We start from the raw sequence: 16,488 nt of genomic DNA on the forward strand, positions 1-16,488 counted from the left end.
TGCTAACTAGACAAGTTAGATCAGTTAGGTAAGTTATTGGACAACAGTTGTTTGTTCTGCAGCCATTTGAAAAAAAAATCTTAAGGGGATAATAATTATGACCTTAAATTATAGTAATTATGTTTTGTGTAAAGCTGCTTTAATTCCAGCCAAACTGAAAAGAAATCATATATTTTTTTCATAAGAAAAATACAATAGGAAATATGATGTGAAAATGCTATGTCTTTTCTTTGTTCAAGATCATTTGGTATGATAATGTTTGAAAAATAATGAAAAAGGGACAAGATGGCTAATAATTGTATAATACCAATAATAACATAATTTGTTTAACAAAATTAAAAATATATACTATTATTATTATTATTTGGGGTAAATTAGAAAAAATGACAAGATGGCTAATAATTTTATAATAACAATAATAAAATAATTTGTTTAAAAAAAAAAAAAAAAAAAAAAAATATATATATATATATATATATATATATATATATATATATATATATATATATATATATATATATAATTATTATTGAGGTAATAAAAATTGACAATATAGCTCATAATTTATTAATAAATCAAAAAGTATTATTGTTATTGTTGGGGTAATAAAAATTGACAATATGGCTCATAATTTATTAATAAATATTAACATATTATTATTATAATTATTATTATTTAGGTAATACAAAATGACAATATAGCTCATGATTTAATAATAGATCAAAAATTATTATTATTTTTATGGGGTAATAAAAATTGACAATACGGGTCATAATTTAATAACAAATAAAAAAATATTATTGTTATTATTATTATTATTATTATTATTATTATTATTATTATTATTATTATTATTATTATTATTATTATTGGGGTAAAACAAATTGACAATATGGCTCATAATTTTATAGTAAATAAAAATATATATTTTTAATATTATTATTATTATTATTATTATCATCATCATCATCATCATCATCATCATCATCATCATCATCATCATTATTATTGGGGGGTAAAGCACCATGTAGAAATGTTGAGACCCTGAGGAACATCTCGCAGAAGCCTCCAGAAATCTCCCGCAGGGCCGCGTGGCTATAAAAGCCCTCAGACCCCCGACCCCCGGCAGAGGCTTCACTTCATCGGTCAAACTCCAACTGTAAACAATGAACGACTCCAACAGGTAAGCTTCACGTTTCCAACTCATATTATTACTTATCATACTGCAGTCAAAATGTGTACCAAATGCTGTCAGACGCGATCACGTGACCCATTAAGTTTACGTTACTTACGCTAACACAAACAAAGCTAAGTAAACATGCTAACGTTTTTAAACGTTGTTATACTGTTATTATTATTACCCACATGAAAAATACTTCATAGTACAACAGTGTTTTGAACCATGTTATAGTAAAATATGCTGCTTGAGTTTATCTTAATTCATAGTTGCTATGATAATACAATTATAGTAATATTGTATAAACAACAAACAACCCAGGCTACTGTGTAAACCTTTTTTAAAATATCTATATAGGGTATACACCACAGTTTACTGTAGTAAAAATTAATGTATATGCTACTATTACAGTTTATCGGTTTACTAGTTAATACTACAGTTTTGTAAATATTAGAATATATATATATATATATATAGTTTAATAAATTTTATTATTGTAGGGTTCAAGACACTGTAGTATTTACTATAAAGTAGCCTACTAGAGATATTTTTTTAATGTGGGTATTGTTATTTATTTAATTAGTGAACAACATATTGAGTTTACATTTTTTTATTAATTTCTTAGTCCTATTTATTTATTGATTTACATATTTTTTGCTTGCATTTAATGACATAATATGGCTGTCTGTATGTTAACCGGTTCCGTCTCAGCTGTCACTGCTGTCTGCTGTATTTTGAGAGCGGCTATAAATAACCCAGCAGCTGCCTGTGCTTCTGTTCATTCACGTAGGCCTCTAGAATACTCTCAAATAATCAAATACAGGACAGTCTACTGTTTGTCACATTAATTCCTTATGAATTCCTGTTTTCCTGTGCTGCATTCTTCAGTAATTTTCATCATTCATTAAAAAAAATTTGTTAACCGGAGGAACACATCACAGCCAATCAGCTGATGTACAGATTAATTATGCTGAAGAACCACTGAATTCAATGTTCATCTCTAAATTATGCAGTTGTTTATTTATCATGTGTTGCAGTTATAATATATATTTTTAAATCTTAAGGTTGGATATACTGTTTATTCCATAGTTTTTCCTTCAAAGATCCATAATCATTCATTCTAATATTAATATTTAATAATAATAATATAGAAAGTAAGTTGTTATATTTTGGCTGTGTAAATACAGATACTGTAACGGCAGACAATATATACCTGATATATGCTCTCATGGCTGCCAGTAAAAAAGCAATCACACGCAAATGGCTACAGCAAGAGTGACCAACCTTAAATAATTGGATAGATGCAACTATTGAGATCTATACAATGGAAAAAAATCACTTTTGTTATTAATTTAAAGAAGGATATTTACTCATTTTCTTGTCAGCTTAGTCCCTTTATTAATCCGGGGTCGCAACAGCGGAATGAACCGCCAATTTATCCAGAACGTTTTTACAAAGCAGCCACAACCCATCTCTGGCAAATATCCACACACACACACACACTCTCACACACACACACACACACACATACTGGATATTTCCCAGAGATGGGTTGCAGCTGGAAGGGTATCCGCTGCGTAAAAACGTACTGGATAAGTTGACAGTTCATTCCGCTGTGGCGACCCCGGATTAATAAAGGGACTAACCCGACAAGAAAATAAATGAAATAATAATAATAATAATAATAATAATTATTATTATTATTATATAAATAAATAGAAGTAACATCGAATAATAATAATAATAATAATAATAATAATAACAACAACAACAATAATAATACTAATAATAATAATAATAATAATTATTATTATTATTGTATAAAAATAAATAACATTGAATAGTAATATTTATAATAATAATAATAATTATAATAACAAGATCAATTTTAAATCATCTGTGCTGCTTTATGTTGATTTGCAAACTATGATGCATTTTATATTTTAGAATGATTTGATGAATTTTACTATAGTCATTCATCTCAAATTGAAATGACTTTACTGGCTAGTGGCTACTATTCCTTTGATCAGTTTAACGCAGCATTTGTTTATTTATTTTTATTTAGCAAAAAGAAGTATTGAATGAGCAGATAAAGAAATTTTGCAGTTCTAAAACCACAGATATTTTGCAATTATTTTCCTTATATTTTGCCTTTTTTTGCAATTGAGCAATGATATGCAACAGATAGTGTTGCTGTAATTAGTTACAAAGTCATTAGTTACTTTAAATTAAATAAAAAGTAAAATAGCAATTCATTTACTTTTAAATATTAAGTAATTAAATTACAGTTGCTTAGGCTTACCTTAAATAAAGTTTAAATTAATTAAATAAAGACGACTAAACATGCTTAGAAAATAAAATATTAGTTGATAATATGAAATATGGGGGCAGCGGAGGCACAGTGGGTAGCGCTGTCGCCTCACAGCAAGAAGGTTGCTGGTTCGAGCCTCAGTTGGGTCAGTTGGCATTTCTGTGTGGAGTTTGCATGTTCTCCCTGTGTTGGCGTTGATTTCCTCCGGGTGCTCCGGTTTCCCCCGCAGTCCAAACACATGGGCTATAGGGGAATTGATAAACTACATTGTCTGCAGTGTGTGTGAATGAGTGTGTATGGGTGTTTCCCAGTACTTGGTAAAGGGCTGAAAGGGCATCCACTGTGTAAAACATATGCTGGATAAGTTGGCGGTTCATTCCACTGTGACGACCCCGGATTAATAAAGGGACTAAGCTAAAAAGATAATGAATGAATGTTTTTTGAACGAACTAACGTTTACATTTCTCTCTCCTGTTTTTCAGTGTTTCAGACAATAAGGCCAACAAGCCTGTAGGTTTCCGCTCGACGAAGGAGATGTTTGAGAAAATGGAGGAATCCTTTAAAATATGCGCGCAGTGTGAGAGACTCCCGTCACAAGTAAAAGGCTCACTGAAGAGATGCACTCGGTATGAGGACGACTATGATGATATTATGATCAAACTAAATGTTCTGTCTCAGTTGATCTACAGTAAAACACCTGTCTCTGTGTCTGGCGCAGCTGTCTGAATGTGTATTACTGCAGTAAAGAGTGTCAGAAGAAAAACTGGCCTCAGCATAAACACTACTGCAATAAACTGCGCATGGCGGCGGTGGACAGATGCGTCGAGTGGCTCATTTATAAAGGTGAGCTTAACTGTTTATTAAGCTTTAAAAATAAAAACGTTTTCTTAATAGTAAAAACATTAAAGGGTCGGCGCCAATAGCCTAGTGGTTAATGCCAAGTACAAATACACATAAGTACACATTAGTACACATAGCTCTTGGTGACCTGAGTTCGATTCCCAGCTCGAGGTCCTTTGTCAAACATTCCCCTATCTCTGCTCCCAACACTTGTTTATTAAAGTTGTTTATTTATACACATACATGCAGTAAACACTATATTAAAAATCTTGGTTGTAAAACATAAACGGTAACACTTTACAATAAGGTTAATTAGTTAATGCATTTACTAACTTGAACTAATCATGAACAGCACATGTACAGCATTATTAATCATAATTGAACATTTACTAATGCATAATTAACATCCAAACTCAGGCTTGTTAACATTAGTTAATGCACCATGAGTTAACAAACTAACAATGAACTACTGTATTTTCATTAACTAACGTTAACTAGCATGAACAAATACAGTGGTAAATGTATTGTTCATTGTTTGTTCATGTTAGTAAATGCATTAAATAACATTAAATAATGAACCTTTTTGTAAAGTGTGACCACATTAACTGTATCATCTGTATTAGGGATTCTAAGATTTTACAGATATTAACTCTGGTTTTCTGTAAAGCTGTTAATATTTCTTCTAAAAATGTCTGATAAAATCTCTTCCATAGTTCAGATTTAAGATATTGTCATTTACAGCTGTTTTTCTTTTCTTGTTTCTATAAAATGAAAATTAGTTGGAATAACAAATGTTTTCACTTGTCATCGTTGAAAATAAAGGTTTTAAAGGTCTTTTAAAACATGTTTTAACACATTTAAACACATCAGTTTTAATCATTTGTTATTTTTAATTTTTATTCTTGATTTTTTTTGTTCTTGTTTATCTAAATCAATTTGAATTATTATTGTGTATGAAATGTGACAAATAAATAAACGTGCCTTGACTTATTTCATCAAAAATAGATCTTTTATTTCCCCCTGAAGTTAAAACATGTGTTTTAACTAGAATCATTATTTTAACTATATATTTTAACTAGAAATTAATATAAACATATTTAAACATAGTTTTTTTCTCTTATTTTCACCATCATTTTAAATGATTATATTTGTACTCAAAAAGCATTATTGGAGATTTATTTGCAGTAACAGATTTTAATCCCATTGATCATCATAATAAACAGACACATTTGAAAAAATCCTGATTTAAAGCTTGCAGTGTTACAAAAGATTTTAAACTTTAATTAGTAGGTGCAGTCCCTCTTTTTTACATACAATCTATGAAGTATTGGCAAACATATTAATAACACTGAATATAAACATTGTAAATGTGGCTTACATTTGTCGGTGTCTGGAGTGAAGTGATGCCATGCTGCTTGGATTTCTTTCAAATTACAACATGCCGAGACCTACCGCCATTTGATTGGATGACGATCATCCACTTTCATGGACTGCAGGCTTTAAATTGGATGAAATGCTCAGAAATTACTATAAACATGGGCTGACATGATGTCCATTGTGACATGTAATGTCCAAAAAAAAAAACTTGCACAGTATTTAGCAGAAAGAAACGTGAATTATATCATAAATACATAACTTGAATTGTGAATCCAGAGAAACTACAAGTGAGCTGTACATAAAGGTGACTCATTTCTAACATCCAATAGGAGACCTTCCTTTCCCTACGAAGGCGTGGTCTCGTCCTGCAAACAAAGTGAGCGGTTGGAATGATTGGTTGTCGATGCAGGGAGATCTGACGGCCCGTCTGGAGCCCATCCTATCAGGACAGAACATGGCAGACCTCTGGACCAATGGATGCAGGCCGCGGCCGGACGAAGCAGAGCTTCGAGAGTCTGTGTGGAGAGTTTGCAGTGAATTTCTTTCCAGGCCTCTTACTATCGGAATGGGGATTCGGATGTTTAATTTAGATCCATATTCACGGCCTCTGACTGTACATGTTGTGGGAGCCGCTCAAAACGAGACCCTGGGAGCCCGAACCACAGATCTGGACGAGCTCAGCCACATGTTCCCGGGGCACCAGGGGCTGGAGGTGGTGATGGTGGGGCCTGAGGTGGTCCAGGGGCCCATCATGAGGCCTCCTTTGAGGGCGTTCGGGCCCCGAGGACGAGTCTACATCAGCGCCTACAAGGGCCTCTACCATGAGTTCTGGGAGGAGAAAGTGGAGAAAGGAGAAGCTGCTAAACCTGATCTGGTGGTGGGATTTCATCCAGGTACAAACAGACCACCACAAATCCTCCTCCAGCACATCAACAAAATTTTTGATCATCAAAATAAAATAATTAAATATATGTTTTATATTTCAAGTACATATTTCATGTCTAATATTTCAAGTACATCTAAAATCTGTAAAACAAATTTAGTTTATATATTTAAGTTTTAATTTTAATATTGTTAATAAAGTAAAAAAGATGAAATCAAATAAACTATTAAAGTAAAATAAAATACAATACAAATACTATAAATTAAATTAAATACAAATACTCGCCTCACAGCAAGAAGGTCGCTGTGTCGCTGGTTCGAACCTCGGCTTAGTTGGCGTTTCTGTGTGGAGTTTGCATGTTCTCCCTGCCTTCGCGTGGGTTTCCTCTGGGTGCTCCGGTTTCCCCCACAGTCCAAAGACATGCGGTACAGGTGAATTGGGTAGGCTAAATTGTCCGTGGTGTGTGAGTGTGTGTGTGTGAATGTGTGTGTGGATGTTTCCCAGAGATGGGTTGCGGCTGGAAGGGCATCCGCTGCGTAAAAACTTGCTGGATAAGTTAGCGGTTCATTCCGCTGTGGCGACCCTGGATTAATAAAGGGACTAAGCCGACAAGAAAATGAATGAATGAATAAAATACAATAATAAATAATTATTTAAAATAGTTGCAAATAATTAAACTACACCTAAAATTTGTAAAACTAAATATGTAAAATTAAATTTAAAATGTATTTACTCTAATTGCATTTAAAAATTCATTTAGAAATAAAGTTAGTATCTCTGCTAAATTAGTGATACCCCTTGGAACTACTTGAGGTTGTGTAAACTGAGTATATTTTCATTTTGGGTGAACTGTAACTTCTCTGAAAGATTTATCTGAAAATTTTTGGGTAGTGTTAACCCTGTGTTTGGTCAAATCTAACCACTGGGTTGTTTTTTCAATTGACAAATGACATTTAACTCAGCTATATTTTACCCAAAGTTGGGTTAATACACTTCATAGTAAACTTCAGAGTGTATTCGTCACAAACAACTCACTTTAGGTTACAGCAGCAACATATGACAAATTACATCCACTTTATAAAAGCACAGATTCTTCTGTTTATACACGTAAAACAGTATGTTTGAACTCTTATTAATTTTGAATGTTATTTTCAGGGTTTGAGGGACAGGAAGTGAGTCAGGATTGGTTTCCGACGCTCTTGCTGTTACGAGATTACAACATCCCGACTTTAATTACCATGATCAGGTAAGTTTGTTTCACAAAAGCATGCAGAACAAATGATACACCATATCTGAGAATTGTAGTGTACAATATATAGTTTCAGCGTCGATATTGTGCTGAATGTGCGCATCTGCAAGAAAAGACAGTGTCAAGTTGGGATCATTTTTGACCAGGAGCAACAGCTGAAACTTATATGTTTTGTGTAGTCACTATAAAGTTGAATTACAGAGTTTTCAAAACATTTATCATTTGCTTTGGTTTTGGAGATCTTATATGCAAAAATCACTTTTAAACACAGTTGTTTGGTGACAGTTTGTGAATATAGGCAGCTTCTAATGGTTAAAATTAATTAATTATCTTTTTAATAATCACACCTGATTAAAACAGTCTGCAGAAACACTTTGACATTGACACATTTATCGATCTATCCATCCATCTATCCATTCATCCATCTGTCTGTCCATCTGTCTGTCTGTCTGTCTCTCTGTCTGTCTGTCTATCTAATCCATCCATCCATCCATCCATCCATCTGTCTATCCATCCATCCATGGATCGATCTATCTATCTATCTATCTATCTATCTATCTATCTATCTATCTATCTATCTATCTATCTATCTATCTATCTATCTATCTATCTATCTATCTATCTATCTATCTATCTATCTATCCCATCCATCCACCCACCCACCCACCCACCCACCCATCCATCCATCCATCCATCCATCCATCCATCCATCCATCCATCTATCTATCTATCTATCTATCTATCTATCTATCTATCTATCTATCTATCTATCTATCTATCTATCTATCTATCTATCTATCTATCTATCTATCTATCTATCCCATCCATCCATCTATCCACTCACCCACCCATCCATCCATCCATCCATCCATCCATCCATCCATCCATCCATCCATCCATCCATCCATCCATCCATCCATCTATCTATCTATCTATCTATCTATCTATCTATCTATCTATCTATCTATCTATCTATCTATCTATCTATCTATCTATCTATCTATCTATCTATCTATCTATCTATCTATCCACTCACCCACCCATCCATCCATCCATCCATCCATCCCATCCATACATTCATCTATCTATCCCATCCATCCATCCATCCATCCATCCATCCATCCATCCATCCATCCATCCATCCATCCATCCATCTATCTATCCCATCCATCCACCCCTCCATCCATCCATCCATCAATCCATCTATCTATCTATCCCATCCATCCATCCATCCATCCATCTATCACATCCATTCATTCGTCTATTTATCTATTCCACCCATCCATCTATCCCTTTCTCTCTCCATCTATCCTCAGTGAAGCGGAGCGTCAGAGTACTCTTCATATGTTCATGGAGTTGGAAATGTATGTGAAAGACACCGGCTCGAACCCCTTCAGCTCTCTGAAACCTGAACAAATACCGAAAAGCCCCAACAAATCGCCCATTTATGCAAACGCTCACTACATTTCTTTCCAAGGACTGCTGGAGATTAAAGAGGAGGAAGAGCAACACTAATACTGCATATTTTACAGTTTTCCTCAGTCGCTTTGGCACATTTCTTAGATCAAGAATTGTCAAGACTACCTGTTCAATCTTCACATCATTGTGCCACTTCTGCACACTGAAAAAGCAGTTTCTCATTTCTTTGAACAAGTGGCATATGCTTTGGTACTACGATTATGTACAATTATCTACTGTTTCCTACATTATTGAATGCTTATGCCATGTTGATCAAAATGTATTATAATGGTTTCTGTCTGAATAGTCTCACCCCCACAACATTTAGGCATTGTTTGATCAAGGTGCAGCTGAACTCTGCAGAAAGGGAGATCTCCTGGAACAGGTTTGGCCACTCCTGCTATAATCGCCAAGGTTAGAAATCTATGCAAAACCGAGCAAATAAACTGATATATCAATTTGTCGTTTTAAAGGGGTGGTCAAGAGTGTATTTTAAGGCTTGGTTGTGTTTATAAGAAACAAAGCAATGTTTGCTCATGCTTTATTTGTAAAAAATCACTTTATTTTTTTACAAGTCTTACTTTGTTTATAAACAGCTACCAAAGAGCTTAAAATGACCAAGAGGCGACACTCTAGTGTAATTTGGGAAACAACCACTACTCCAAAACAACCACTACTCCAAAACTCCATTAGAACAACAGCATATTATTAGTCTGTAAAATAAACTATTAATAGTGCCGATGATTATAAATAAATAAATAAAAAACAGAGCAGCTGCTTGCCATTGCAACAGTAATGAGATCCAATGGACGGCCAATCACTTTCACTCCAAAATGGCGGAATCCGGGGCTGTTGCTGGGCGCTGCTGTTGCAATGGAACGTTCTATTGAGTGTCGCCTCTTGGTCATTCTTTGCAGCTACTCAGCTAACATGAAAACAACTGTCATATTTCCTAGTTTCTCATAAAGCCCGCCCTCAAGAGGCTCTGATTGGTCAGCTAACATAATGTGCTGTGATTCCACGTCACCAGGAAGCGTCACTTTATTGATGGTAATTGTTTACATGATATATATAAGTCTGCTATTCTGTTACTCACCGTTCACTTGTCAAAATCCTGTTTGAGTTTCTTTTTTCTGTTGAAGACATTTAAAAATATATATTTTAAACTGGCAACCGTTATCTTCCATATTTGATTTCCTCCTATGGAAGTCAATGCCCCCATAGTAAAATTTCTCCGGCCCAGCTGTGGCCCACACCATCCGCATTTGCTTGGCCAACATGCCGCAGTGAATTACGGTACATGACTGGACCAAGTCTGGCTTCCATACAAGAGGCAAACATGGACCACATCTGGGCCTAGTCTCAGCCTAGTTAATGACCCATACTTAGGCCTGAACTGGGCCAGATATGTTGATGTGTCGCGACTGCAATGTTTTTATAAACCCTTGAAGCATTTCGCTTTATGGCTGTGCTTTTTCTTGAAGTGACCCGATTAACAGAATTTTTTCTTTACTAAAAATTAATTTTAATGTATTTTAAAAGTGGGTCAAGATAGACCAAACTTACGTGGCCCACATATACATTTTAACATCTGGGCCAAATACTACATTTGATATCTGGCCCAAGTCTTGAGTGCCACCAGTAAGATGGTGCTACTTCTGCCAAACCTGGGCCATGGGCCAGAATTCTGGGCCAGAATTCTTTGGTACCTGGGTCCCACATAGCAAACAGACTTGGCCCAAATGTGGCCTCACTATGGCACTGCTGGCGTGTTGCCGGCACTGGCGCTCATAATGTCAGCCGAATGTGGGCCATGCATGGCAATGATGGCACTGCATGCATGACGGCAAACTACATTTGGGCCAGGAGGTGTGTGGCCCAGATTAGTGTAGGGAATGTTCACATTGTTTAGGTAACATTAGGTTGGGTTATGGCTCAGTTTTGGGGGTTTCTGGTTAAATGGTGGTTGATATGGTTAACTTATAGCTGATAATCGGTACCAATAATAAACCTGTTTTGGCCCAGTTAAGGGTAGGGCCAGATGGAATCTGCGGACTTTTTTGCTATTACTGCAGAGAATTTTAGTAAAAGTCTCCGGATTTCTGCTGAATTATTTTGGGGGTATCATAACTCAGTGTTGCCAGATTGGAAATGTCAAAGTATCGTACCAGTATCGTATTTGGAGTATCGTATTTGGAGGAAAATTATTGTTCACGAGTCAAACTGAGAGTATACAACTATTATCTAGACACATAGCGTTTTGACACAACGAGCAAATTACCACAATACGTTAAAAAAAAACTAGGTACCTTAGTGGGAAGGTTCAAACTCCACCTCTGAGTTGCTGTCATTGAATGTTGCTAGATGTTGAGGGATTTATTTTTCCGTACAAATTGGATGCCGTAATGGACTGCAAAATAGTGCTGGTCGGCTTGAAAGCAGTGCACACTCTGGTGTGCATGCTTTGTATTGATGAGACTAACTTTGAAAAAACACGTTCACAAGACGCATTTGAATGGGGAAAAACGAGAACATCAAGGGAAAACTCCCATCCTTCTCACCTTCCTTTACAGCATGAATTGTTTTAACATTATTGCTTAAAAGATCGACCTCAAACTGAAAACTACTGACCTAACCACGGGCACGCACAGCAGGAGCGTTAACTCGTGAGAGAGAGAGCCATTCTCCACGTTGATTGACTGAGAAGAGGCAACGTAAGATGAGATAGAAAACGTGCCTATACCTAACTCCACCTACTCCTCACAGACAGCACAGAAAAGATGCAGCTAGATCAATAAGTAAAAAAGCCCGAAGATTACAATTAAGTTACTTTTAAATGCCATAAAATTCTGAAATTATCGTACAATATAGGATTTTTCTCATTATTGATCGTACATCGTACAGAGGTCGAAATTATCGTACAAATACGATAATTATCTTACGTCTGGCAACACTGTCATAACTAAACCTTAATATGTCAAATAAAAAGTAATACCTTTTTTCAACTTTTATTTAATGTTTAAAATGCAAATCCAATTAGATTGACTTCATTTGGTAAACAAAGTCGCGCATATGATATATCTACAAAATGACAGAAAATATTACTGTACACACTGCATTGTAGATAAATCAGATGAATATTTACATATTAGTCCATTATATCACTGTAATTAATTTTACAACTGAATAAATATAGATTTACACACATTTACTTAAGTAAATAGACAGAATTAATGATGAGCTAAAAAACAGCGGATTTCTGTGCGCACAGATTCCATGTGGGCCTAGTTAAGGGTAATAAATTGGGTGTGATTCGGACCGGTTATGGCCCATGTGTCTTTAATCCAGTTATGGGCCACCTCAGGACTGCACTCTTTGTGGTACTTGGGCCGAGAGAAAAGTTATTGTGTGGCCCGGAGCTGGCCCAGAAAGCATTTGCTATGTGGGGTGGTTACTAGTTTCTAACATTCTTCAAAATATCTTCTTTTGTGTTCAACAGAAGAAAGAAACTCATAAAACTTTGGAACCACTCGATGGATAATAAACAGTAAGTTAAATTAATTTCTGGGTGAACTATCCCTTTAAATATATTCAGTTTATTTTCCTAATGCCAATCCATTTCATTTAATTCCAATGCATGTGCAGTTGGTCACTTGTATACATTCACAATATTGAACAAATTCTTCATACATTGAATTTCTATACTGAAGCTAAACACAATCAAACATCTGATGATGTCTCTGAAATATTAGGGAAAAAATAGCTCGAAAACCTGTTGCTTTTCAAAGCGATTAGTTGCCTTTATCTAAAAATAGTAAGAAAACACCTTTCCTTAGATAATAAACTACAATCATAATTATAAAAACCTTAACAGTTTCAACTTACAATGGTTTTACATAAGTTTTTAAAGTAAAATCAACTTGTAGCTTTGAAGTTACAACAATTTTACTCACTTTTTTAAGTAGACTCAGCTTGTCGCTTTGAATGCATTGAGTTTACTCACTTTTTGAAGCACCTAATCGCTTTTTACACTGTACGTCTACCTGTTTTTGTAAATGACAATCAAAATCAAAACAAGGTCTGCGATGTACAATCCCAAGTTCACATAAGTCAGTATTGTGACCATGTTGAGGTCATGAAGGCGATGATCCTGGTTTTTAGAGTCTCTTTTATGTTGTTTATATCCGATGGCGGGCCATATAATGGCTGCAGATACATACAGAACCACAGCTATAATGTCCAACACCAGCTCCAGCTTACTGAGATCACAGCATCGCAGCAGATCCACACACTTCTGCAGGTGAGACGGCATCACCACTACTGTTGGAGGAAAACACACCACGTACACCACGATGCACCAGATCAGACCTGGAGGCCGGAATTGGTTTTCGACTCCTCTGAAGTAATTGTATATTCCGGTGAAAATAAGACAGGCCACAAACGCCTGGCTGAAGCGCAGGATGCCTTGAACGTTGGATAGATAGCCAGCAGGACATTTGAGTTTCAGCATCACAGCATCGACCGTGTACGCAATAAACGCAAGGATGGCAAAGATGGCGCAGATGATATCAACAATGCATGTGGCGCAAACAAAAACGATGCAGTAGATGAGACACGCGGACAGCAGCATGACGGAGCACAGCAGGGTCAGTCCACAGGAGAGATCGTCCCATGTGTGTTTCAGCACAAACAGCTCGATCAGTTTAGCAAGCAAAAACTTCTCAACCACCAGGATCACCACGGCCATGATGAGTGCGAATGCCCACACGAATTCACACCAGATCCCGTATGGGCTGTACATGGGGCCTCGAAACATGGGGACGATCAGGGCCACTGCGCAGAAGATGATCTCTAAGATGCGGAGCACAAGAGGCAGACTCAGTCCAAACGGAGGCATCGTGCTTCGTATGATCCTGAAGTGTATGTGAGTGACTGTGCACAGGTGGTCAGATCATTAAAATGGCTTGATTTACATTTAATCTGCCAATAAAATATTTGCACACAAGATATATTGCTGTGTGAGTGTGTGTGTGTGTGTGTGTGTGTGTGCGCTTCTCATTATTCAGTTTGATTTTCAGTTTTAGATCATGGTTTCTATGGGGCACCGGAGATGTGGTGTTCCTTAATAAAGGGGTCAAAATCTCTGGGGGGGGGTATCTTTTCAAAAGGTACATGTTATCATCAAAAATGTACAAATGTGTACCTCATACCTGTAGTACTGTTAAGTTGCAAAATTGTAACCAAAAGGTACAAAATGGCAACCTTTTGAAAAGGAAACACCTCAGTGACAGGTTTGACCCTTTAAACGTACTATAGTACATTTAGGGTACACTTGTGTACCTTTAAGGTACTTTGAGGTACACATTTGTACTTTTTTTTTTACCTGTTGTTGTTTTTGTTTAATCATAATAAAGTACACTTTACAAAAGTGAGAAAACCCTTAAAGTAATGAAATGAATCACTTTAAAACCAATAGGTTTACTCTCAAAAGTCCACTGATCACTTTAAAACCAATGGGTTTACTCACTTTTCTAAAATAAAAGTCCATTGATTACTTTAAAACCAATGGGTTTACTCACTTTTCTAAAATAAAAGTCCATTGATCACTTTAAAACCAATGGGTTTACTCACTTTTCTAAAATATAAGTCCACTAATCACTTTAAAACCAATGGGTTTACTCACTTTTCAAAAATAAAAGTCCACTAATCACTTTAAAACCAATGGGTTTACTCACTTTTCTAAAATAAAAGTCCATTGATCACTTTAAAACCAATGGGTTTACTCACTTTTCAAAAATAAAAGTCCACTAATTGCTTTAAAACCAATGGGTTTACTCACTTTTCTAAAATAAAAGTCCAATGATCACTTTAAAACCAATGGGTTTACTCACTTTTCTAAAATAAAAGTCCACTAATCACTTTAAAACCAATGGGTTTACTCACTTTTCTAAAATAAAAGTCCATTGATCACTTTAAAACCAATGGGTTTACTCACTTTTCAAAAATAAAAGTCCACTAATTGCTTTAAAACCAATGGGTTTACTCACTTTTCTAAAATAAAAGTCCATTGATCACTTTAAAACCAATGGGTTTACTCACATTTAAAAAAAAATAGAAGTCCACTGATCACTTTAAACTAATAGGTTTACTCGGTTTTTAAAATAAAAGTCAACTAATCGCTTTAAAACCATTGGGTATACTCACTTTTCAAAAATAAAATTAAACTAATCGCTTTATACCAACAGGTTTACTCAGTTTTTAAAACAAAAGTCCACTGATCACTTTTAAACCAATTAGTTTACTCTATTTTTTAAATTAACATCAATTAATCACTTTAAAGCCAATGCACTGTAAAACCTAATAGTCAACTTTATCAGATGAAATGAGTGTAGCTAACTCAAAATTGACTGAAAGTTAATTCTACTAATTTGGAAAGAGTTTTGAACTCAGTGTTAAAGGTAATGAGTTAATTAAATACCTCATTACTTCAGCTTAAATGGAGTAAGTTCACAATACTCATATAGATTAGTTTTTAACTCAAATGGTTTACAGCAATACATTTCCTCAAACGGTTTGAGTTGCCCTAACTTATTGGGTTTTACAGTACTCAGTTGGTTTGTGTTGTCTTCATTAATGAATTTTACTGTGCTCAAATTGCTTCATTTACTCAAATGAATTAAGTTCACAGTTCTCATTAGGATTCGTTTTTGAACTTAAATTGTTTGTTGCAATCTTTTTCCTCAAATGGTTTAAGTTACCTTAACTTTTTGGGTTTTACAGTGTGGGTTTACTCAGTGTTTAAAATAAAAGTCAACTAATCGCTTTAAAACCAATGGGTTTACTCACTTTTCAAAAATAAAATTAAACTAATCGCTTTATACCAACAGGTTTACTCAGTTTTTAAAACAAAAGTCCACTGATCACTTTTAAACCAATTAGTTCACTCTATTTTTTAAATTAACATCAATTAATCACTTTAAAGCCAATGCACTGTAAAACCTAATAGTCAACTTTATCAGATGAAATGAGAGTAGCTAAGTTTTTGAACTTAAATGGTTTGTTGCAATCGGTTTCCTCAAATGGTTTGAGTTACCTAAACCTTTTGGGTTTTACAGTGTGGGTTTACTCAGTTTTTAAAATGAAAGTCAACTGCTTTAAAACCATAGGATTCACTGAGTTTTTAAAATAAAAGT

The 16,488-nt window shown here is 35.0% G+C and overlaps 1 protein-coding gene across 1 annotated transcript; it reads left to right on the forward strand.

Moving 5' to 3' along the window:
• Positions 1 to 1,127: 1,127 nt before the first annotated feature.
• mss51 (MSS51 mitochondrial translational activator) lies at positions 1,128 to 14,302 on the forward strand. Its single transcript, XM_003201358.7, has 6 exons — positions 1,128 to 1,183; positions 3,971 to 4,114; positions 4,207 to 4,331; positions 6,035 to 6,598; positions 7,744 to 7,834; positions 9,154 to 14,302. Exons 1-6 carry the CDS (start codon positions 1,167 to 1,169, stop codon positions 9,350 to 9,352), a joined length of 1,140 nt encoding a protein of 379 aa, XP_003201406.1. The 5' UTR covers positions 1,128 to 1,166; the 3' UTR covers positions 9,353 to 14,302.
• Positions 14,303 to 16,488: the final 2,186 nt, after the last annotated feature.

Source organism: Danio rerio, chromosome 24 (genome assembly GCF_049306965.1).
Source record: "Danio rerio strain Tuebingen ecotype United States chromosome 24, GRCz12tu, whole genome shotgun sequence".
Taxonomy (NCBI): Eukaryota; Metazoa; Chordata; class Actinopteri; order Cypriniformes; family Danionidae; genus Danio; species Danio rerio.

What these genes read in the sequence shown, in the direction of transcription:
- mss51 (XM_003201358.7), top strand. An exon ending in TCACTGAAGAGATGCACTCG is followed by an intron (nt 4,115 to 4,206) that starts GTATGAGGACGA and finishes TGTCTGGCGCAG; the next exon opens with CTGTCTGAATGTGTATTACT. An exon ending in CGAGTGGCTCATTTATAAAG is followed by an intron (nt 4,332 to 6,034) that starts GTGAGCTTAACT and finishes AACATCCAATAG; the next exon opens with GAGACCTTCCTTTCCCTACG.